This window comes from Pteropus alecto, unplaced genomic scaffold (genome assembly GCF_000325575.1).
Source record: "Pteropus alecto unplaced genomic scaffold, ASM32557v1 scaffold61, whole genome shotgun sequence".
NCBI classification, from domain to species: Eukaryota; Metazoa; Chordata; class Mammalia; order Chiroptera; family Pteropodidae; genus Pteropus; species Pteropus alecto.
Genome location: NW_006434835.1, coordinates 495,589 through 517,094, shown reverse-complemented (window position 1 = coordinate 517,094; position 21,506 = coordinate 495,589). Strand labels below are relative to the sequence as shown.

At 60.5% G+C, this 21,506-nt stretch overlaps 1 protein-coding gene across 1 annotated transcript in view; it reads left to right on the top strand.

The window, feature by feature from the left end:
• The window catches only part of PXDN (peroxidasin), a 42,193-nt gene extending 21,992 nt beyond the window's left edge, over window positions 1-20,201 (top strand). Inside the window, exons 12-24 of the mRNA XM_025045782.1 lie at window positions 532-648; window positions 1,737-1,895; window positions 2,842-2,954; window positions 3,728-3,884; window positions 6,099-6,207; window positions 6,726-6,883; window positions 9,971-11,474; window positions 12,865-12,999; window positions 13,524-13,732; window positions 15,527-15,644; window positions 15,800-15,932; window positions 17,400-17,513; window positions 18,075-20,201. Coding sequence (XP_024901550.1) covers window positions 532-648; window positions 1,737-1,895; window positions 2,842-2,954; window positions 3,728-3,884; window positions 6,099-6,207; window positions 6,726-6,883; window positions 9,971-11,474; window positions 12,865-12,999; window positions 13,524-13,732; window positions 15,527-15,644; window positions 15,800-15,932; window positions 17,400-17,513; window positions 18,075-18,203 — 3,155 coding nt within the window. The 3' untranslated portion in view covers window positions 18,204-20,201. The remainder of the gene's footprint in view (window positions 1-531; window positions 649-1,736; window positions 1,896-2,841; window positions 2,955-3,727; window positions 3,885-6,098; window positions 6,208-6,725; window positions 6,884-9,970; window positions 11,475-12,864; window positions 13,000-13,523; window positions 13,733-15,526; window positions 15,645-15,799; window positions 15,933-17,399; window positions 17,514-18,074) is intronic.
• Window positions 20,202-21,506: the final 1,305 nt, after the last annotated feature.

Below are 21,506 nucleotides of genomic sequence, written 5' to 3'. Positions count from 1 at the left end.
TTATTCCCTGTCCGCCCTCTGCACCTGCAGCTGTGCCCGCTGGCGATCGTCAAGGTGGAGACACAGCTCTTTCTTTGCTGTGGCTGTTAATTTTATAAAGATGGAGTCAAACTAGATATACTGTACTGTGGTTTTCACCCAAGAATCACAAAGTAACCCGTCACCAAACACAGTTGTTACTTAATGACCAGTTTGCCGGCTTGTAGGTCCTGACTTAGGGTGCGGACTGAGAGGGATCGCCAAGCCGGGCCGTCCTCGAGCTGGCACTGGCGAGCTGGCGCTGGCATCAGACCCATCTGTCTGCACTTCTCGGGGCGCTGCCGGGAAATGCCCGCCACCTGATCTCCTTGTGCTTTACTTTCCACCCTTCAGTGTCCTCTCTGCCTGCTTCTGTACCCAATAGTAGATCCTGTTAGAACTTGTCACCTTGTCGCTTCCCTTGGAGAAGGACAACACCAGCCCCAGTTTGAGCACGTTCTCAGCAACGCTGTCTTTTTGATGTCGCGTTCCCAATGTTTCTCCTTCCGGCAGCTCTTCCTCAGTTCACTGTGACCCCTCAGGACAGAGCTGTGATCGAAGGGCAGACAGTGGACTTCCAGTGCGAGGCCAAGGGCCACCCACAGCCGGTCATCGCCTGGACGAAAGGAGGTGAGACCCCGACCTGGTCCCTTGGCTGTCACTCCTCTCTCTCCCTCCACAGATGGAGACCAGCTCCGTCCTTGCCTGGCTGGGCAGGACGCAGTGATGGCCAAGCCCTGTGTGGCCCAGGCTCTAGTGAGGGCACAGGTGTCTGCATGTCCCAGCTGCAAGCAGTGCCGCTTGCATCTACTGAAGGGACTTGGGTGTGGCCTTGGGCTGGCTCACCTCCTCCCATGTAGTCTGGGTCTTGCCTTTAGTGTGCACTTAATTAGCACTAAATGAAGTGTAATGACGTAGGGTAGAACGTTCTGGAAACGAGCAATGGAGTGCATTAAAAAACGCTTTTGCTCTCACTTTGATTCCGAGTGCTCCCGCCTGTCCCCCACTGCGTCAGGCCAGTACTCCCTGATGGGTGAACTGCTGGACACATCCTTGAGACACAGAGGTGACAGCAGCCTGGCTGAGAAGGTCAGATGAGGGAGGCAATGCCCAGGCTGCTGGATTTTCTGGATTTTGTCTTGGACTCAGCAGGGTGACCTTGACAACCAGCCGAAGACGCCCACCTTGAACCAAAGGGTAGCTCTGTCCCTTTGTCGCCTGAGGGCCTTTCCAGTGACCCTACACTCCCCTGGGGGAGACGTGCATGCACTCACAGCTTGCACCCTGTTCCTGGGCAGGAGAGGCTCACCTGGGGACGTGTGACGCTCCGCTTCCCTCCCGTCCCTGCCTCTACACAGATGTGTCCTTTTACGGCGGCGTGGGGACCAGCCAACCCCAGCACCGCGCGTCCCTGCCCGGCCGGCCCTGCTCGTACCTTTCTCCTCTCTCTTCTGCCCCTCACCCCTTCTGGGGGCATGACTGGGGGCAGGGGCCGTGTCCTGTTTGTCCTCGACCTGGCCGCATGCAGCTTGTGCTGGCGTGTCATACAGGCGTGTCATGGGCGTCTGCTGACCAGCAGGCCAGGACAATGGGCCCAGGCTCGGGCAGGGACACGTTCCTGCAACCTTTTCATTTCTCAGATATAAGTTCTGACTCACGTGTGCCTGACGCCACGCCCGTGCGTCCATGTGCCTGACCAGTGCCTCCGCGCCTTCCAGGCAGCCAGCTCTCGGTGGACAGGCGGCACCTGGTCCTGTCGTCGGGGACCCTCAGGATCTCGGGCGTCGCCCTGCACGACCAGGGCCAGTACGAGTGCCAGGCCGTCAACATCATCGGCTCGCAGAGGGTGGTGGCCCACCTGACAGTGCAGCCCCGAGGTGCGTGTGGGCGGCATCCTGCGGGCGGGCCTGGCTGCTGTGCGCAGACAGTTCCCGAGGGGCTGGGCCTCCGGCCAGCGTCCACGTCGCCTGAGCTCCGAGGGGCTCTTTCGAATAGCAGTTTCCTCCCACGTTCTCTAGATGCTAGGTTGTCACTCGCTGCTTCTCTGTCGCCTGGGTTAACATTTATTTTTTAACGACGCTCATGCTGGACAGTTTCGGCGTAATGTCGCCCGGTGTTTTCACCGGTTAGTCAGAATCGCGTCCGAGAAGGGCTGCTGCACCTCCCCCGGGCGGTTGCTGAGGCAGCATGACGTCTGACTGGCCGTGGGCAGTCCCTGACCGGGCCCTGGGGCGGGGTCCGTTTCCTGTTTGCCCTGAGTGTCCGGCCCTGCTTTCCTGCTGTCCCCTTCGGAGGGCCCATCTGTGTCCCCCAGAGGGCGCATGCTTCCTGGTGTCTCTAGGACACAGAATACACGTCTGCGGGTGCAGAGCCACGGAGCCCACGCGGGGCCAGGCCTGTCTGCGGGTAGGGTGGGGAGGTGGGGTCTGAGGGGCGGACCCGGGCCCCCACTCCCCAGCTGTGTCTGCCCTGACCGCCCGGCTGGCTCTCGCTTTGCTCTTCTCGCTCCCAACTGGGCAGGACTCTAGGTGGCCTGTCAGGCAAGAGCTGGGGGAGGGTCCCCGAGAGCCTACCAGGACCTGCCACTGCACACAGGGTGAGCTCAGCTCCCCAGTGCAGGCTCGGGGGGTCCCTCCATCCTGCTTCGCTCTTGGGGTCACGGGGCCTTGTACCCCGGCCCCTCGGCAGGGCTCCTCCGGGTCTGCAGTCTGTTGGCGGGCGATGGACAGTCCAGCTGCTTCTGACTGATGGGGTACTCGGGGTGCCGATCACGAGTCTCCTTGGGCTTGCCACGATTGTCAGAAGTGCGCCCTTGCCTTCTAGTCACCCCGGTGTTCTCCAGCGTTCCCAGTGACGTGACGGTGGAGGTGGGCACAGACGTGCAGCTGCCATGCAGCTCCCAGGGGGAGCCCGAGCCAGCCATCACCTGGAACAAGGTAGCGCGGGGCTGACTGCCACCTGCCCGCTGCTTCTGTAGACTTTGCACAGCAGGGAAAACACCCAGATCGCAAGCCTGAGTTTAAAGGTTCTGTGGTGTCCTTGCCAATCAGAACAGGACAGACAGGCTCGGGACGGTCTCATTTTCACGGCCTCTTGGGGACAAAACCAAGGCACCCTCTTGATAGATCTTCGATTTTATAATCAACAGAGAAGGTTTTTTTTGTCTTTTTATTTTACTGCATTGTTTCTACTAAGCCCAATAAACATTCAAATGAGACGTGACATGACATGGAGGACGGGGTGGCCATGTGCAGCGGTTCCCTCAAAAGGAACCGTGGGTTCTCAGGGCCGGTGAAGACTGTCCTCCCCAGCTTCCTCTCTGCTGGGATGCCGCCGTCCTTCCTGGTGTGGCTCGGGCGTCCTGTCTTCCAGTGGACAGTGCCCAGGGCCCTGGGTGCCCAAGCTCTGCACCTCCGCCCACGGTGCATGTCCCACGGGCGTGGCCTTGTGTGTCCCCGGCCAACCCTGATGAGCCCTGGGAGCACAGTCTGCGCGTCCCTGTGCTCCGGGTCTTCTGCAGGCGTGTGAGCAAAGCCTGTCCCTCTGAGCTGGTATCGGGCTAATTGGTTCAGTCTCCCTTCCCCAGTTCTGGGTGGATCTGAGAGGCTGGCATCCGTGGGACTCCAACAGACGGAGTCCCGCCACCCAGGATGAACACCGTCTGCTTCCAAGTCATTCCTGGGGTGGTGTCTGCTGTGTTTTCCTCCAGGATGGGGTGCAGGTGACCGAGAGCGGGAAGTTTCACATCAGTCCTGAGGGCTTCTTGACCATCCACGACGTGGGGACCGCGGACGCAGGCCGCTACGAGTGCGTGGCCCGGAACACCATCGGGCAGGCCTCTGTCAGCATGGTGCTCAGCGTCAGCGGTAAGCCCCCCAGGTCGGCGTGTTTGCTGCTGGCACAGACTGTGCACCCACGTGGGCTGAAGGCCCCAGAGGCAGGTGCACTTCCAGGCCGATGGGGGAGCAGGCATCCACACCCCGAATGTGCTCGGAGGCCCTGCAGAGCCTCCCGCTCTCAGCTTGGTGGTGGGGTTAGTGGTCACCTAAGCCCCTTGAGTCTGCCAGTGTGTATGTCACAGTTGTCATGTGGCAGAGGTGTGGATGCTGTTCACCGTGCCCGGGAGGCTGGGCCCTCCGCTTGCGCCTACTCCAGGTGAGCGCTGCATCCTGAGGGTCCTGATGTGACCTCCAGTGACCAGCGGCTATCCCCACACTGTCCGTAGCCCCGGACCACGCCCATCCCACTCTATGAGTGGCCCGGCATGGCTCGCCCCTGGCGTCCAGCAGGCCCCTGTTTGCTTTTGCTCTGTGCCCACGCTGCCTCCGTCCTCCCAGAAGTATACAGCTGGGCGTCACTCACGCTTCACGTGTCTGTGGCCCTGCGGTAACGCCCACACCCTTGAGCTTTGCTTCGTCTCAGGTGGACCCAAACCTGCGTCTCCTCACCTGCACAGCGTCCCCCAGCTCGCTTTGTGCCCCTTGCAGCCCTGGCAGAAAGCCTTACTTCTGGGTTCTCTCGCACACGCAGCCCGCCCACGGCCCTCCACACACCTGCCCTTTGCTTTCTCCACGGGCCTGTGAACGCTCAGACGGAACCGCTCAGTAATTTACACGCCCACCCGCACACCCCATCTTGGACCTGTGGGCGCCTGCTAAATGTGAACCAGAAAGGAATAAGTGCAAGCCTGTTGGCTTTTAGGGAAAAGAGTTCAATGACTTTATTCCCCCATTATAAGTAGCGTGTAAAGTTAATATTAAGTCGATGAATCCTAGGACTTAGAAACTGTGTTCTCAATATTTTTAAACAATGTTACTTTAACATGAATTGTTATATATGAAACTTGAAAATAATCTCCCACCCCCAAGAAATAACCACCATTAACGTTTTGGTGAATTTTCTTTATAATTTTTAAAGATAGATAAATATTTTCATATTTACCTACCATTGTTAGAGAAAAAACAAATCCAATTTAAACCACTAATAATGACATTAATTAGTGATAAAATTGTGTAGAATCGTCTGTTTCATTCGTCTACCCTTGGTCTAAAAGTATTTGCTCCCAAGAATTAGTGAATTTGATCCCTGTTTGAGATACACAGAAATAGGGATTCTGCCTAGGGAAGGTTCTTTTCAGCTGTTTGAATCGTGCACGTGTAAATTTGTCACATTTACCTGCTCAAGCTTTAAGCTCCGGTGTGTGGCAGAGGCGGCTGGGCTACAGCGTCTGGAGAAGCAGCACAGGTGACGGTGGCTTGTGCCTGTGCGTCGCAGACGTGAGGGGTTGCGTCAGGCTGCGTTGGGGCCCGAGGGGACAGGCCCCAGGGGTCAGTATGCAGGTGCTGGCGGAGGGATGCGAGCGAGCAGCCGTGAGGACCGGCCGGGCCCCAGCGGTCGCCAGCATGGTGGGCGGGGAAGGCGCCCTGAGAGGTGATTTCCGAGGCGGAGGCCGCGTGGCAACTGACGGTGACGAGCCGTCTCCGGAGATGAGAGATGGGTCACGCAAGGTTATGGAGCAAACTCTACCGGAAAAAGTTAGGCGAAAACAGGCGGAAACTAGAGACGGGCAGTTGCCTGGGGTTTGAGTTGGGCAGTGTGTGTGCGCGCACACGCGTGGGGCGTAGTGATGCGCCGATGGCGGTGACACATCAGGTCCTGAGGGGATGGGACCGGCTTGGCCCGAGTCCGCGCCGCCACCGTGGTGTCTTACATTACAGCCACGCCTTCCCGATCCTTCTGTGCGATGTCATGTCGTTTAAAATTAAAAGTCTGTAATTCCTATCCGGTTTGAAAACAGCTTCCGGTAGAACGTGTGACAGCAGTGTGAGCTTTGGTGTGAGTTGGAGAGGAGTACTCCCCGCTCTGCGCGCCGCGGCGTCGAGACGTCAGTCACGCGCACGCGCCTCAGGCCTGCGCGACGCGGTGTCGAGACCTCTCTAGTGCGCGTGCGCCTCAGGTCTGCGTACGCGGCGTCTAGACGTCAGTCACGCGCATGCGCTTCGGGCCTGCGCGATGCGGCGTCGAGACGTCCGTAACGCGTGCGGGGTTCCCCGGTGACGCGCGACTGCGTCTTTTCTCAGTTCCTGACGTCAGTCGAAATGGGGACCCGTTTGTCGCCACATCGATCGTGGAAGCGATTGCGACGGTCGACAGAGCCATCAACTCGACGCGGACGCACCTGTTTGACAGGTACCCGGAGGCGGGGTGGGCCCTCGCACCTGAGCCCGGGCTGTGGGCGTGCAGGCGGCGCCCGTGCACAGGTGGCCCTGTTCCGTCTGAGGGAAGCGCTGGCGTCCATCTCCCGGGGGTTAGGGTGACAGGCGCTTTCCAAGTAGAGACTGAACTATGATTCACAAATGAAACATTTTTTAAAAATTCTAGTTTGGGTTCGTTACTAAATGATTTGGCAAAAACTAAGTATTTCACAAGTAAGCTATGTATTTGTTCATGTTGGCAGATTCCAAAGTGTTTTTTCTGTGTCTGAGTTGAAGCAGAATGTCTGTTTTCTCTGTCGACCTAATTACTTACTCGTTTTTAGTGTCTGGTTTTGTTGGTTTGTTTTGTTGTCTTTCACTGGGGAAGAGTCAGGTACGGTACTGTCCTGTAAGAACAGCTATGGAAACATTAAACAGCAGTTACGTGTTTGGATGCGAGTGACCTTTGTTGTAGTAATTGTCCACTGTCCCCTTTTGCCCCTGAACCGCCAGCCGTCCCCGCTCTCCCAATGACCTGCTGGCCCTGTTCCGCTACCCGAGGGACCCCTACACGGTGGAGCAGGCACGCGCGGGGGAGATATTCGAGCGGACGCTGCAGCTGATCCAGGAGCACGTGCGGAACGGCCTCATGGTCGACCTCAACGGAACCGGTCAGTACCCAGGCTGCCCGGCCCCCCTGAGGCCCATGCACTCAGCACACCCCGGGGTGGGCCTTCTTCCCTGCCCTGTGTCTGCAGGAGAGTCAGGGTGACAGTGTGGGGTCCCTGTGTCTGCAGGAGAGTCGGGGTGACAGTGTGGGGTCCCTGGCCCCCCTGAGGCCCATGCACTCAGCACACCCCGGGGTGGGCCTTCTTCCCTGCCCTGTGTCTGCAGGAGAGTTAGGGTGACAGTGTGGGGTCCCTGTGTCTGCAGGAGAGTCGGGGTGACAGTGTGGGGTCCCTGTGTCTGCAGGAGAGTCGGGGTGACAGTGTGGGGTCCTTGAGCTGGGACAGCCCAGTGGTCCCCGCCAGGAACTGTGGGGATGAGAGGGCTATCCTTGCCCACCGTCTGTGACCGTCTGGTCCTCCAGGACAGAGGGGCTCAGAGGGACGGCTTTGCAGGGTAACAGCTACCTGAGTGTTGCTGTGTCCAGGCAGCTCCTGGAAACGGCGCTTATGGAGGGAGCTTCAGCCTCTAAAGCCCCAGTTGCTGTGAAGGTGGCATGGGGTGGCTGCCACCCCGTCACTCTGCTCCAGCATGTGGCATTGCCCATCCGTGTGCCTCTGAGGACAGTGCCAGCAGTAGCTCTCCTGTGATGTGCTACAACTGGGGGACTTAGGCTGTTTCAGGGCTTCTGACTTGTCTTTGTTGAGCACGTTTTCCCAGCGGGGCAAAAACGTCATTCAGTCGTCCTTAAATATGCGTGTGTGAGGTGAGGGAGGCGGGGTGCTGGGGGTCACTGCTCCCATCTTGGCGCGGGGTCCTCAGCACTGCCATGTGTGGGGCCTGTTTGTGCCTGGCTTCCTGGCGCTGGTGAACTGTGTGCAGACGCCTCCTGGGGCCAGGGTGGCTGCGCCACCCCCTCCCCACCTCAGCGCACAGGCGCCCTGGGAGATGTGTTGGACCCTTCCGTTCTGTCTACAGGCTCCCTTGGCACAGAGCTGGCACCAGGGACGGGGCGGCTCTGCAGGCTGTCCCTGCGGTGCTCCCAGCCTTTCCCCCACCCTGTCTGGACCACCTTCCTCCCTGTGGAGGGCCTGCCGGGTTGCCTGGGGTTATTTCTCGCTATTACCCCTTGTCTTCATCTGGGCCACAGCTCAGATGTTTGAACAGTGCAGTGGTGGCCTCAGCGTGTGGGTCTGAATCTTCCATGTCCACATGTGCTGTTTACAGACGTGCTTTCGGACACTGCGAGAGGCTAAAGGAAGAGTGAGACCATCGGCCCTCGCAGGCTGAGGTGATTCTATGTTTCTTGTCATCTAGAGCAGTTATGGGGTGCACACGCACCCACCCACTCATTCATTCATCCATGCCTCTTTCGCACATGCGTGTTGGGTGCAAAAGGTGACATTTGAGTAGAGGCCCAGCTATGCCACATCCACCGGAAGGGTGTTCTGGGTAGAAGGGACACAGGGTCCTGGCCATGTTTGGGGTATTTGGGGAAGAGCAGGCTGTCTGCGGTGGCTGGAACAGGAAACAAGGTGGGAAGGTTTCGGGGTGCCTGCTGAGACCCCCGGGAGGTGGGGCGAGTATTTTGTCCTCTGCTATGGGTGACATGGGAGCCACACATTCTGGCAGAGAAGTGACGTGATTTTACGGGGGTTGGGTTGTTGGGTGACAACACCATGAGGGACTGAAGGCAGATGCCGGAAACCCAGCAGGAAGGGGGGTGACAGTGCTGGGACCAGGGTGCCCAGTGAGGAGGGTTCTGGGTATGACGGCTGAAGTGACATCTCTGGTACTAGGATGTAGGGGTGAGAGAGGACTCAGGATGACTCCCCGTGGCAGGAAGACAGGAGCTGACGTTTGGTGACCTAGGCACATTGGGCTGTGGGTTTAGGAGATGGGGGGGTGTCTCACCTCTAGACACACAGGTGTGCACTTGCAGTGTCACCTCTAGGCTGCCTGTGTCCTTGTCCTGCAGACCTGGGTGTGACAGCTTGCTAGGGAAGAAAACGACTTTTTTCACTAACGCTATTTCTCAGAATTTTTTTGTCGCAAAACATTCATTTGGTCCATTCCCTGATTCTTGGATTTATGTCTTTTCTTACATTTCGACATTTTAGTCACAGTCGTCTGGGTTCTGATACAGTTCTCATTTCTGGAGTGAACTAGAGTGTGAATGCGGCTAGACATTCAGGGCATTTTGCAGAGTTCTGGGGAGCGTCTCATTTCCAGAAGGCTCTTGCGCACCTGGTTTTGGAAATGGGTTTGGTCTTGTAGCCTGTATCAGTGAGACTCCAGGAGGCTCTGGTTCCTTAAAGCACAGCAGACATCTTCCAGTGTCACGGCGGTTGTGTCTGTGCCTGCCCGGGTGTGGTGCCTGCCCTCTGCCTGGGCTCCGCCCGGGAAGGTGGCCAGAGGAACTGGACCACCACACTCCGGCTCGGTCACTGGCAAACCTGCAGCGATGAGATGCAGGGAACGTGTAGGAGGAAGCGGTTTTTTCCTGGCTCTGTGACGTGTAAACAGAACATTCTCACTTCCTAAGTGACTGTGAACAGAGCCAGACGCCCATGTCACTGCCCTGGTCACTGGGAAGCGCAGCTGCGAGGCTCAGGTGTGAGTGCTGTCGCCCCGGGGGCCGGCGCAGAGCCGCTGTCTGGGGACACAGAGGCCTGAGCACGGGCCTGGGCTGAAGTGTCAGCCGTGGAGTGCAGCCTGCAGTGAGGAGAGCCCGCTTAGAGCGGTCTGCCAGGCCGACCTGTCAGAGTTGCTTCCCCAGTGGACAGTCTGAGGTCCTGGGCAGAAAGACGAGCTCATCAGAGCTGGTGGGGACATGGGAGGGCATGTCCTTGTGGGGGCCTCTGAGACAGCAAGATACCCCGGGATGAGATTCCCTGGGTGTGCACCTGGTGGTGAGGTCTGTGGGGTCATTAAGTGAAGTGGAAAGCGTGGCCTGGGCTCACGGGCAGGGCTCCATTAGACTTGGAGCGGGTCAGCTTTGTGGGGCCGGGTCCAGGCCGAGGCCTCCCGAGATGCGGGAAGGTGTGCAGGGCCCGGGTCCAGGGCAGTAAGCTCGTCCACTCTCCCCCCAGGCTACCACTACAACGACCTGGTGTCCCCACAGTACCTGAGCCTCATTGCCAACCTGTCAGGCTGCACGGCCCACCGGCGCGTGACCAACTGCTCGGACATGTGCTTCCACCAGAAGTACCGCACGCACGACGGCACGTGCAACAACCTGCAGCACCCCATGTGGGGCGCCTCGCTCACCGCCTTTGAGCGCCTGCTCAAGTCCGTGTATGAGAACGGCTTCAACACCCCGCGGGGCGCCAACCCCGGCCGGCTGTACCATGGGCACGCGCTGCCCATGCCCCGCCTGGTGTCTACCACGCTCATGGGCACGGAGGCCATCACCCCCGACGCGCAGTTCACCCACATGCTCATGCAGTGGGGCCAGTTCCTGGACCACGACCTGGACTCCACGGTGGTGGCGCTGAGCCAGGCGCGCTTCTCCGACGGCCAGCACTGCAGCACCGTGTGCGGCAGTGACCCGCCCTGCTTCTCGCTCGCCGTGCCCCCCAACGACCCGCGCGTCAGGAACGGGGCGCGCTGCATGTTCTTCGTGCGCTCCAGCCCCGTGTGCGGCAGCGGCCTCACCTCCCTGCTCATGAACTCCGTGTACCCGCGGGAGCAGATCAACCAGCTCACCTCCTACATCGACGCCTCCAACGTCTACGGGAGCTCGGCGCACGAGGCCCGCGCCCTCCGCGACCTGGCCGGCCAGCGCGGGCTGCTGCGCCAGGGCGTCGTGCAGCGCTCGGGGAAGCCACTGCTGCCCTTCGCCGCCGGGCCGCCCACCGAGTGCATGCGGGACGAGAACGAGAGCCCCATCCCCTGCTTCCTGGCGGGCGACCACCGCGCCAACGAGCAGCTGGGCCTGACGAGCATGCACACGCTGTGGTTCCGCGAGCACAACCGCGTGGCTGCCGAGCTGCTGGCGCTGAACCCGCACTGGGACGGCGACACCATCTACCACGAGGCGCGCAAGGTGGTGGGCGCGCAGGTGCAGCACATCACCTACCAGCACTGGCTCCCCAAGGTGCTGGGCGAGGTGGGCATGAAGATGCTGGGCGAGTACCGCGGCTACGAGCCAGGCGTCAACGCCGGCATCTTCAACGCCTTCGCCACGGCCGCCTTCCGCTTCGGCCACACGCTCATCAACCCCGTGCTGCACCGGCTGGACGAGCGCTTCCAGCCCATCGCGCAGGGCCACGTGCCGCTGCACCGGGCCTTCTTCTCCCCCTTCCGCATCGTCCACGAGGGCGGCATCGACCCGCTGCTCCGCGGCCTGTTCGGCGTGGCCGGCAAGATGCGTGTGCCCTCCCAGCTGCTGAACACAGAGCTCACCGAGCACCTCTTCTCCATGGCGCACACGGTGGCGCTGGACCTGGCCGCCATCAACATCCAGCGGGGCCGCGACCACGGCATCCCCCCCTACCACGACTACCGCGTCTACTGCAACCTGTCGTCCGCCCACACCTTCGAGGACCTGAAAAACGAGATCAGGAACCCTGAGATCCGAGAGAAGCTCAGGCGGTGGGTGAGGGACCCCGGGACCCCGAGATCCGGGAGAAGCTCAGGCGGTGGGTGAGGGGCCCTAGGACCCCGATATCCAGGAGAAGCTCAGGCGGCGGGTGAGGGGCCCACTGTGCGTCTTGTCTGTGACTGTCGGGCGGGCAGAGAGAGCCGGCCCCAGGCGCGGATGCGGTGGTGCCGGTTTGTTCGCGTGGCTGAGGTTTGGTTTTTGCAGTTGGGAGGTCAGGTAAGAGAAGCTGGTGGAGGTGGATTCCAATCAGGAACAGTGGGGATGGCACGTGGCCCAGGAGACGCCTTTGGTGGCTGTCTTGGTGCAGGGAGGGAGCTGGCAGCGTGGTGATTGCAGCCACGTCTGAGAGTTTTGAGTAGAGAGTTTCTAACATGGCGGGGGCCTGATAGGAGAGAGGAGGAGAGGGGTTTGCAGGGGACAACACCAGGCTGCGTCTGTCGGGGCTTTGGGAGGAGACGCTGCCATCACGTCAGGACCCGGGCTTGGCACTGGCCCAGTGGGGCCCTGGGGCACCAGCTCCTGAGGCTTAGCTGGCAGCCCCTCCCCAAGCTCACCACGTGGCCCAGGCTGCTGTCTGTGGCCCAGGGAGTCTGCAGGCGTCCAGGCAGCGGCTTCAGCCCATGGCGGGAGCAGGTCTCAGTGGCCCGCGGTGATGGACGTGGGAGGACTGCACGGGCCAGATCAGCCCCTTCCGCTCGCGGCAAGGCAGAGCCTGGCACAGCCGGTCACGTCACTGCTGCGGCCGGGGCGGTCCCAGTTATGGGACACCTTTAGAGAATCTAGTTGGGCTTTGAATAGCATTTGAAACGTTCTTTGAATTTCTAAGATCAGGTAAGAGTGATCTGCCACAGGAGTGTCAGCTTTTCCCTCGTAAGTGTGTTTCTAAGGAATGCAAAGAATTTGACGAAAGTGTTGGCCTTTGCCACCTCAACCTCTTATATCATCTCCGCTTAGTGAATGTTTGTAGCAAGTGTGTTTTCAATATGTAGTAAAACCCCGTTGTTCTTAAAAACGGGTCTGCAATTGTATGTAGTTCATTGTTCACATTTATTTACGGAAAAAGGTCTGGGAGAGTTTACAAGTATGATTATCCCTGGTTAGCAAGAGAAGCGTGGTTTTAATTTTCCTGTTTTCTTGGCTTTTCCACACTTACAAGGAATACGTTTGTGTGTTTTATGTGTGTAGCTATGAATAGAAAATAGGAGAAATTATTTAATTTAACAAATAGATGTTTTCAAGAAAAATATTTTTTTGTTACATGAAGGTCTGAATAATGGAAAATAACGATAGAAAAAAATGAGGGTTTTTTCCACATTTGCCGCGAGCTTCTCCAGGTGCAGCGTGTCGCATACACCTCTGGCTTCACCCCTTTCTGTGCAGGTTGTACGGGTCCCCGCTCAACATCGACCTATTCCCGGCCCTCATGGTGGAAGACCTGGTCCCCGGCAGCCGCTTGGGTCCCACCCTGATGTGCCTGCTGAGCACGCAGTTCCGGCGCCTGCGGGACGGGGACAGGTGCGCGTGGTGCTGGGGACTTGGGGAGGGCGTTGGTGGGGACGGGGACATGGCTTTGGCCCCCATGGTTCTGTGACGGCCGCAGCGGCCGGGGCTGACCTGTCACTACAGCAGCAGAGCGAGCGATCCCAACTCAGAGGTGCTTCCGTGTCCTTTGAGCTGTCAAGAATGTTTGTTTCTGGGGACGAGCGTCCAGCCCAGGGCCACCCCATAGTGGGGGCACAGGGGAGTGCCAGCTCTGTAGGTCACACCGGCCAGTCTGTGATGCCTCGGTCCGTGGTGGGACACAGCCCTGCCTGTCGCTACGCAGGGCTGCGGGGCTGTGTGCCACGTGGCTCACTGAAGGCAGCGCGTGCCACGGTGCGGCCATGTCTGCCGCCGTCCGGGCCGCTCTGCCGAGTGGGACGCGTGGGTGACACTCAGTCCACTGCGAAGGGTCGCCCGGTTGGCCGCAGTGCGGCGGGGCTGCTTGGGTTCTGCTCCCATGGCCCGAGTCCTGATCGTGTGCTCGTTCTGGCTCGCAGGCTGTGGTACGAGAACCCGGGAGTGTTCTCTCCGGCCCAGCTGACGCAGATCAAGCAGACGTCCCTGGCCAGGATCCTGTGTGACAACTCGGACAACATCACGCGCGTGCAGAGGGACGTGTTCAGGGTGGCGGAGTTCCCCCACGGCTACGGCAGCTGCGAGGACATCCCCCGGCTGGACCTGCGCGTGTGGCAGGACTGCTGTGAAGGTGGGCGCCCCGCCCGTGCTGGAGAGCGGGACGGTGTCACCAGGGCAGTGACAGCGGGAACGTGGGACGCGGGGCTGTGGAGTGATAACCGCGGCCCCAAGTACGAGAGCCGCAAACCGGACGCGCGGCTCCGCACCCGCTTCTCCCAGACTCACGTGCGTCCGAGCGCCTGTGCGTGGTCTGGGTCTCCGCGCCCACGGAGACACGGGAAAGCAGCGTAGCCAGAGTCAGGGCTGAAGCGTAGCTGCGGGCACGAGGCGGCCTGGTCGTCGGGGCAATGCCGGGTGTGCCCGCCCAGCTCACGGGCCACCGTCCTCCCTCTGTGGCCCCTGCTTTACCCCCGAAACCCCACTCTTGGCAAACTTGGGCTTTCTTTTCCTGACTGGGACGTAATCGTGGCCGTGTTCAGACTTGGGCCAGAGGCCATAGGGTGTTAAAAGCTGGGAGACCTTTAGGCGCCATCCCATGTAACTCTGCTCCTCTGTGCTGGGGACAACAGGCCACACAGCCTGAGCATGGCAGGGGGGGCCGGAGCCAGCACCCTTGGCGCAGGCGTCCCCCACCTCCGTCCCGAAGGAGTGCTTCTTACTAGCGGGGGTTCGTCTTGACTGGCCGTTACATGCGTCAGTAAGTACAGGAACCTGGGTTGACGTTTTGGGTGTTTTCAACGTCATCTGTGTGCATGTGACTGAGTATGATCTGGTTTTGTGTCTGCTTCTGTCTCTGCTCTCTCTGTGTGTGTGCGTGTGTGTGTATAAATGTTACGCATGCAAGAGAAACCACCCTGAAATGAGCAGGGTTGTCACCTGGTCCGTCTTCAGAAAGTGCGTGACGTCAGCTTGTCCCATCATAGATGACACTGATTAGGAGAATGTGGTGTGAATGTGGTGTCTGCCCCAAAGGGGCGGGGTGAGAGACGTGAAGCCATAAACACTGTTCATGTTAGGGAGACACACTTTGCCTGTGACGACAGCCCCGAGACGCCCAACTGGACTGTGAGGTCTTTGGCCCCCAGGACCCCGAGCTGTCCCCCGTGGAAGCAGGCGTGGGGCGGGCTTACAGCCAGCGGTGCGACTTGGGGCTGCGGGCTTCTGCTTGCCCAGAACTGGCCCGTGTGTTCCCACCGAAATGCGCTTCCGCGGGTGGAACTGGGCATGGGCCCTCTGCGCTGGGACGTGACCAGCCAGCTCCTGAGACAAGGCACAGGACACGGAGAAGAATCTCCTGTGAGCTTTGTCACGGGGGCATGGTGGGCGAGTCACCGAAGAGCAGCGTGGGGAGGTGCGCCCGGCAGCCTCAGTCTGTGTGTCCTGTGCTTTTCTCGTGCAGTTACTACCCCCGGCACCAGGAGATGTCAGATTTGAGAAGGGCCTGTGTGGCCTTGGCCAGGCCTGTCCCGGGCTCTGTTCTGGGGGTTACATGTTGTATGGCACTCCAGAGCGTGAGTGCCTCTGGCCAAGGGGAGGATGACGCCCCAGGCGTGGCCTTGGGGACTGGTGCAGGGTGGGAGGACGGGGGCACAGTGTGTGACTGGAGGAGGGTGTGCCAGAGGGGCCAGCTGTCATTAGAGAGGCGAAGGCCTGGCACCTGGGAACCTGTGGGTGCTGTCCATGCCTGGCTTGCCTGTGGAGGGAGGGACAAGGTCTGCGCAGGTGGTTCCTTGACCGCTGCTGGCTGTGAATCACTGCCATTTGTCATAGGCGTGCCAGAAAGTCCACCGTTTGCCAAGGTGTGTCAAATGTCACCTAAAACTAGTGGTTGGCCACTAACGTGTCCCTTGAACTTCTTTCCTAGACTGCAGGACCAGGGGACAGTTCAGCGCATTCTCGTATCATTTTCGAGGCAGGCGGTCCCTTGATTCCAGCTACCCGGAGGACAAGCCCGTGAGAACAGGGCCTGGGAAGACACCGAGGTAGGGCTGGTCCTGGGGGCCGGGCTGTTGGCACTGCGGGGTGGTCTCGGCCCTGGACGGGCACAGGTGCTCAGCAGGACCTGCTGGGTACGTGTGTGTTGGCTCTGGTGGTGACTTGCTGAGATCGCGTTCTTTTCCCTCTGTCTTTTGTGCAGTGTTGGGAAACACAGCAAGCACCCCGGGAACGCCACGTCCGCCCCCGATGAGCAGCCACAGGTACCAGGGACAAGTGACTTCAGGGACTTCGTTCTGGAGATGCAGAAGACCATCACGGACCTCAGGACACAGGTACCGGTGCCCGAAGCCCTGTCATCCTCCAGCACATGTTGTATTTCTGATGACAGATTCTGTCTTCATGACTTTGAGGAGCATCTTCTGCCCATTGCTCCTGCCCTGTGGCCCAGGGGACATCACCTTCCCTGCTGGCTTATCTTGGGCTGGGCCATGCAGAGCCCCTGGGATTCCTGGTGATCGGGCCCCTCTGATGACCAAGGCACCCTGAGTTAGAGGATGCTGGGTCTCAGGTCTTCTCTGGGGGTCTGCAGGGTTGGGGACATGAGCGTCCCCTGCCCCCCACCCAGTGAGCTAATTCCTGCCATGTCCAGCTGATTCCAGACAGCAGGGGAAGAATCGTCGCCTGGAGCCAGAGACGAGCCCAGGCTCCAACGGGCATGGACGAACTGGTGCCCAGCCCGGGAGGGTGGGTGCTGCAGGCCCTGAGGGCGGGCAGTCTGTGACCCTGTGCCCACCGGTGCCCGTGGTGTCACGATGAGACCGTGTGAGGCACCCATGCTCTTCGGGCACATGCGTCCAGATTTCAGGGCAGGGGCTGCTCACCTCGGCGGAGGCATCGGGTTTCCAGAGCGTCAGGTCTGGTAGCTCTGGCATCAGCACCTCTAGCACACTGGTGGCTGTCACTTCAGCTCCGGGGACCCCCAGAGTGACTGCCTCCCTGGAGGTGAATCTTAGGTGGCGGGACTGCAGGTGGAGTCGTGACAGATCTGAGGGACCGGGCAGTTTTGACCCCGGGCAGTGCGATGTTGCAGGTGGAGGGTGGACAGTCCCAGGGTTTGGGACCTTCTTGGCTATGGCAGGCCGTGACGTGGGGTGAGGGGACACCACTCTGACTTAAATGACGTGGTTGGCCCGTGTGCCAGATGTGCTGATGCCACCCTCGTCCTTCGTCAGTGCGGCAGGTTGCCCCCAGCTGCAGACACTTTGTCAGGACGCGTTAGGAGAAGTAGGTCGCGTGTGTGGTGCCTGCGTCTGCTCCACTCTCTGCCGTTGGCGGAGGGCTGGCGCCTGGGACGCCTCCCCAGTGGTGCTGGTATGGAGGCGGCATGACCTGTTCTCCCTCGGAGGCTGGAAGGGCGTGGGCAGGGCTGGCAGATGCTCCAGGCGCAGACACCCAGCATCCCTGCCCCTGCCCGCGAGGCGCACGAAGGACAGGCCCTGCTGCAGGGGAGACCTGCCGTTGGGGACTGGTGGCCGGGACAGCGGTCCCGCCCTCCAGGGGCTCGCGCCCGCAGTCCTGCAAGAGCGGCTCTGGGCGTCCTGGCTGCTCACTTCATTTTGCAGCAGGGTGAGGTGTCAGGGTGAGGCGGACGGTGCCACATTTGAGGCTTCGTCAAAGTTCTTCACAAACATTTGTCTCCAGCCCTGCGTCCCCACCCCCCACCAGGCCTTGTCCTGCAGGGGAACAGGCGGGATGGTGGACTGGCCACCACGAGTGACCGTGCACGCTTGGCTTTGTAGATAAAGAAGCTGGAGTCACGGCTCAGCACGGCCGGGTGCGCAGACGCGGGCGGGGACGCGCACGCCGACGGCGCCAGGTGGAAGCGGGACGCGTGCACCCGCTGCGAATGCCATGTGAGTAGGGCCTGCACCGAGCCCCCCGCTGGGCGTCGGCGGTCAACAAGGCCCTGCACCCTGCGGGCCTGTCCCCCGCTGTGGTTCAGAGTCGGCCTGTGCGCCTGGCCCCGGGCAGCCACGGAGGTCACCCCGGCAAGGAGCCCCGGGTCCCCAGGGAAGGTGGCTGGGTGGGAAGCGTTGGGCACAGGAGGACAGAGGGCCAGCCCGGGTGCCTTCCCTGCAGCCTGGGACAGGGTGGGTGCCCCTGGTGTGGGAAGGACAGAGCAGGGGTCGTGTCCACGTGGCTGCTCTGTAGTCTGGTCTCCTGTCAGAGTCAGCAGACGTCATCTCAGGCCCAGGATGGAGAAGTGAGAGGAGCCTGTGTCCCAGGGAACCCTCGGTGCAGGGGGACAGTGGGCGGGGCGCCGGAGGCCATGCAGCTGTAGTTGTCAGTCACCCCCTTGTCATAGAGGCTGCCCGAGCAGACTGGACCAGGCGCAGTCCAGTGGGAGTGGGCGGTGGGGCGGTAACTGCCCAGGGGCCCAGGGGCTGAATGTCCTGGCGCCATCTCTTCTCCAGGACGGGCAGATCACCTGCTTCGTGGAGGCCTGCTCGCCGGTCGCGTGCCCAGCGCCTGTGAGAATCAGCGGAGCCTGCTGCCCCGTCTGCCCAGATGACAGCCCGAGAAAGCAGCCGCCGACCCCGTGACATTGCCCAGAGCCCTCCGCGCATCCCCTGCAGGCCACTGGCCGGCCAGGCGGTGCAGGCTGGAGCACGTCAAGGACTCACGGCACCTGGCCACATCGCCGGGGCCATCTCAGAGATGGTGCAGGGGCTTCGGCCGGAGCTCTCACTGGCGGAGGCCACGCGGGTGGGAGCAGACATGAGTCCGACTTCATGTTAGATCCTCAGGTTTTATTTAAGTTTTTGATGAGAAATCGGTGCTATTAAACCGCACAGTTAAATCGTTCAGGCTCCTCGGCTGATTCCCGTCAAACCGCTACTCGTTCCCACCTGGACATTGGCCCAGGCAGTCGCCTGCATCCGGGGCTGCACACCGGAGCCACCAGGAAGAGGAGCCGCCGAAGGACACCAGAGTTTGACAGACGGGACAGTCTCCGTGAGGGTGTCCAGGTGGCACTGGCTCCTGGCGCCCCAGTGTGACACCTGACAATGTTCCTCTGGTGTCCCACCAGCCCACATGCTCCAGCCTTCACAGGACAGACGTCCCCGCTGCCTGCACTCGTGTACACCACGTCCTCTCTGCTCCCCACACGTGACCGTGCGGTGACCAAGGCACATTCGGAATCAGGTTTGTCTTCACGCTGACCTGCGTGCGTCCTGCCAGTCGTGGGCCAGACGTGGGACGTCCCTGCCGTCACGGGCACGTGGTGCCACTGGGTACCACGTTCGTGCCGTGGGGCTGGCCCAGGCCGGGTGCACGGAAGACTCAGGAGGCTGCCAGTTCTCCTTCTGCCTGGAGGAATTCTAACGCTGGGGACTTTGGAACTTTGGGGGCGGGGGTGCGTTCAGGAAACCAGAGTCCCTCCCTGAACCTCGTTTGTGTGTTCAGAGCACGTGACCTTTTACGAAAGTTTGCCCGTGTCTCAGTGTCAGGTAGGGCAGAGAAATCGCTCACACTGTGCGGAAGTCCTCTCAGAATTCAGTGAAAACCAACCATCGTACCTCACGCCATTTAACCAAAACGCTATTTTGTTCCGAATACGAAGTGACTTACGTTGAGAAGCGCGCCCGTCACGTGAGTTTGGTTCCACAGATCTTTACCTGAGTACCCACTGTGTGCTGGACACAGGCGAGGGACCGCCGGCCCTTCCTATGGGAAGGCCCCTGGGGACGTGGGCGCTTTGGGTACACGGTGGGGCAGTCTACCCTTGGTGGCACTGTGCTAAGACCGTTACCATGGTGAGAGGGAGGCAAGTCCTCTTGCAGTGTCCAGCGGGCAGTGGGCAGTCACAGCCTGTTTGTCCCGTGCAGGAGGCCCCCGAGCTCCGCACGGGCTGCCCCGTCCCTGGGGAAGGCATCAGCATCCTGCCATTTAACCCACATCAAGCCATTTGCAGTGGGTTTAAGCTTGGTCGGCTGGACCTCTCAGCCTTGTCCCCGAGTGACAGACAAAGCCGATGTTGTTTCATGGAGCATGGGACTTGAAATATCAAGTCAAATTTAGTAATCAGACCTCAGAACCAATTTTTGTAAACTAGAAAATGGAGTGCTTTGTCTAAAACTTGGTGGTTTGGGGAGTGGCTCGGCTGTGACGCAGCAGTGAGTCCCGGCTCCGCGGGCGTGTGGGTGTTGTAGGTGCTGGGAGTCTTACCGTGGCTGTGTTGCAGAGGTGACGAGCATGTGAGTTGAGCCATGTGCCTTGGGCAAGGGTCAGAGGGTCACACTCTAAACTGAAGGAGGTTGTGGATCCCGGTAGGACCCTGTGACAGCCGCTGAGGTGGCAGCAGAAGCAGTGGCTCAGTCTCACGTGCGGGGTGGGGCGGCGGGCGGGCTGGGTGGACCGCAGCAGCCACCGTCGGGATTGCTGTGGCAGGAGCAGAGCGTACGTGTTTATTTACTGTTCTTACCGTTGCCAGCAGCCAGGTGCCTTTTTACGGTCTCTGTAACCAGTACGTCACCAAAGAAACGTTTGCACTGTGTAACGATGCCTTTCCAGTCGAATAAAGGGGCTGCGACCTCCGACGGGGGTGGCGTTGTTCTTTCCCCTCACCCGCCGCCCGCCACAGGCAGCCAAGCGACGGCCCCTGCTTGGCCTCGGCCTGGTTTCCGTCCCCCGCGGGCAGCGGCGCCCGTGCCAAACTGGGAAGACCGTCCAGCCAGATGGGCCGGCCCGAGGCCGCCGCCCCTCGGTGGGAGGTGAGCGCACCTGCACGCCCAGTCCGTACCCCCAAGCCACGTGCCAGCTCGGACCCAGCACTGCAGCGGCAGAGCCAGCGGGGCCTCTGCCTGGGGACCGGAGAGGCCGGCCCCGGAGTGCGCTCCATGCTCCCCGCACCCTGCCGCCCCTCCCAGCCCACGTGGGTGTATGCGCAGGCGGGCTTCCGTGTCGTGGGTTGGCGTGCGGTGCCCATAGCAGCCAACAAGTGACCGTGTGACACGGCGGCCACACCCCATCAGGCTGCTGTCTGACTCACGTGGCTCACTCACACACTCCCGGGTGCTCTGGGCTGGTGTCTGCGGCAAAGGCACGGGCCACGCTCAGTCCTGCTGGGGACAACGGCCGGAACCGCATGGCCCATAAGCCCCTCTGGTGGCCCCGGCCACCGCGGAGCCTTTTCCATGTTGCCGCCTGAGGGTCTTGCTCCCTGCGCTGCCCCCACGTCTCCCGCGTCACCGCTTCCTCCAGCCACCGGCAGCCCGCAACCACACGCTGGCCATTCCAGGCGTCTCGGCCAGGCCGCCACGCCCTCCGTAGACCTGCCTGCCGTCACAGCCAAAGTGCCTCCTTCCTGCCACCATGTCTCGTCTCCTGGCTAATGGCTCCCAGCACTTAGGCCAACAAACACGAACCCCCTGGCTCACCGTTCACTGGTGCTGTGGTGAAGGGCTCAGGGCCGAATGCCCGCTACGAGCCGGCGGTCACGACGGAAGCCCAGACCAGGGTCGTTTGGAGAGATGGGCATCTGCCTCTTCCAAGTCAAGCATCTGCTCCTGTCCTCGGGGGACGTGTGTCCTCATGCTCACAGGGTGGCTGCCAGGGCCCCGGCCATTGTCTGTTGCGAGCGGCAGGAAGGATCAAGGGCCTAGAGTAAGTCGGTGCCGCTGGTTGAGTTTGTCCTCTTTGATGACATTCCACATGAATCTCACCAAGGGCTCCACGTCCACCCCTCACCCAGCACCGTGGCACATGTCTGCAGGACGGGCTGAGCTGTGGAGTCAGTTTTCAAATGGGTGATGGCCACCTACGAAATTGCAAAAGATCCTGTTAAAAAATTGCCACAGATGGTTTTTGTTTGCGTCTGTCTCTGAGTTTCATGCCTTAGGAAG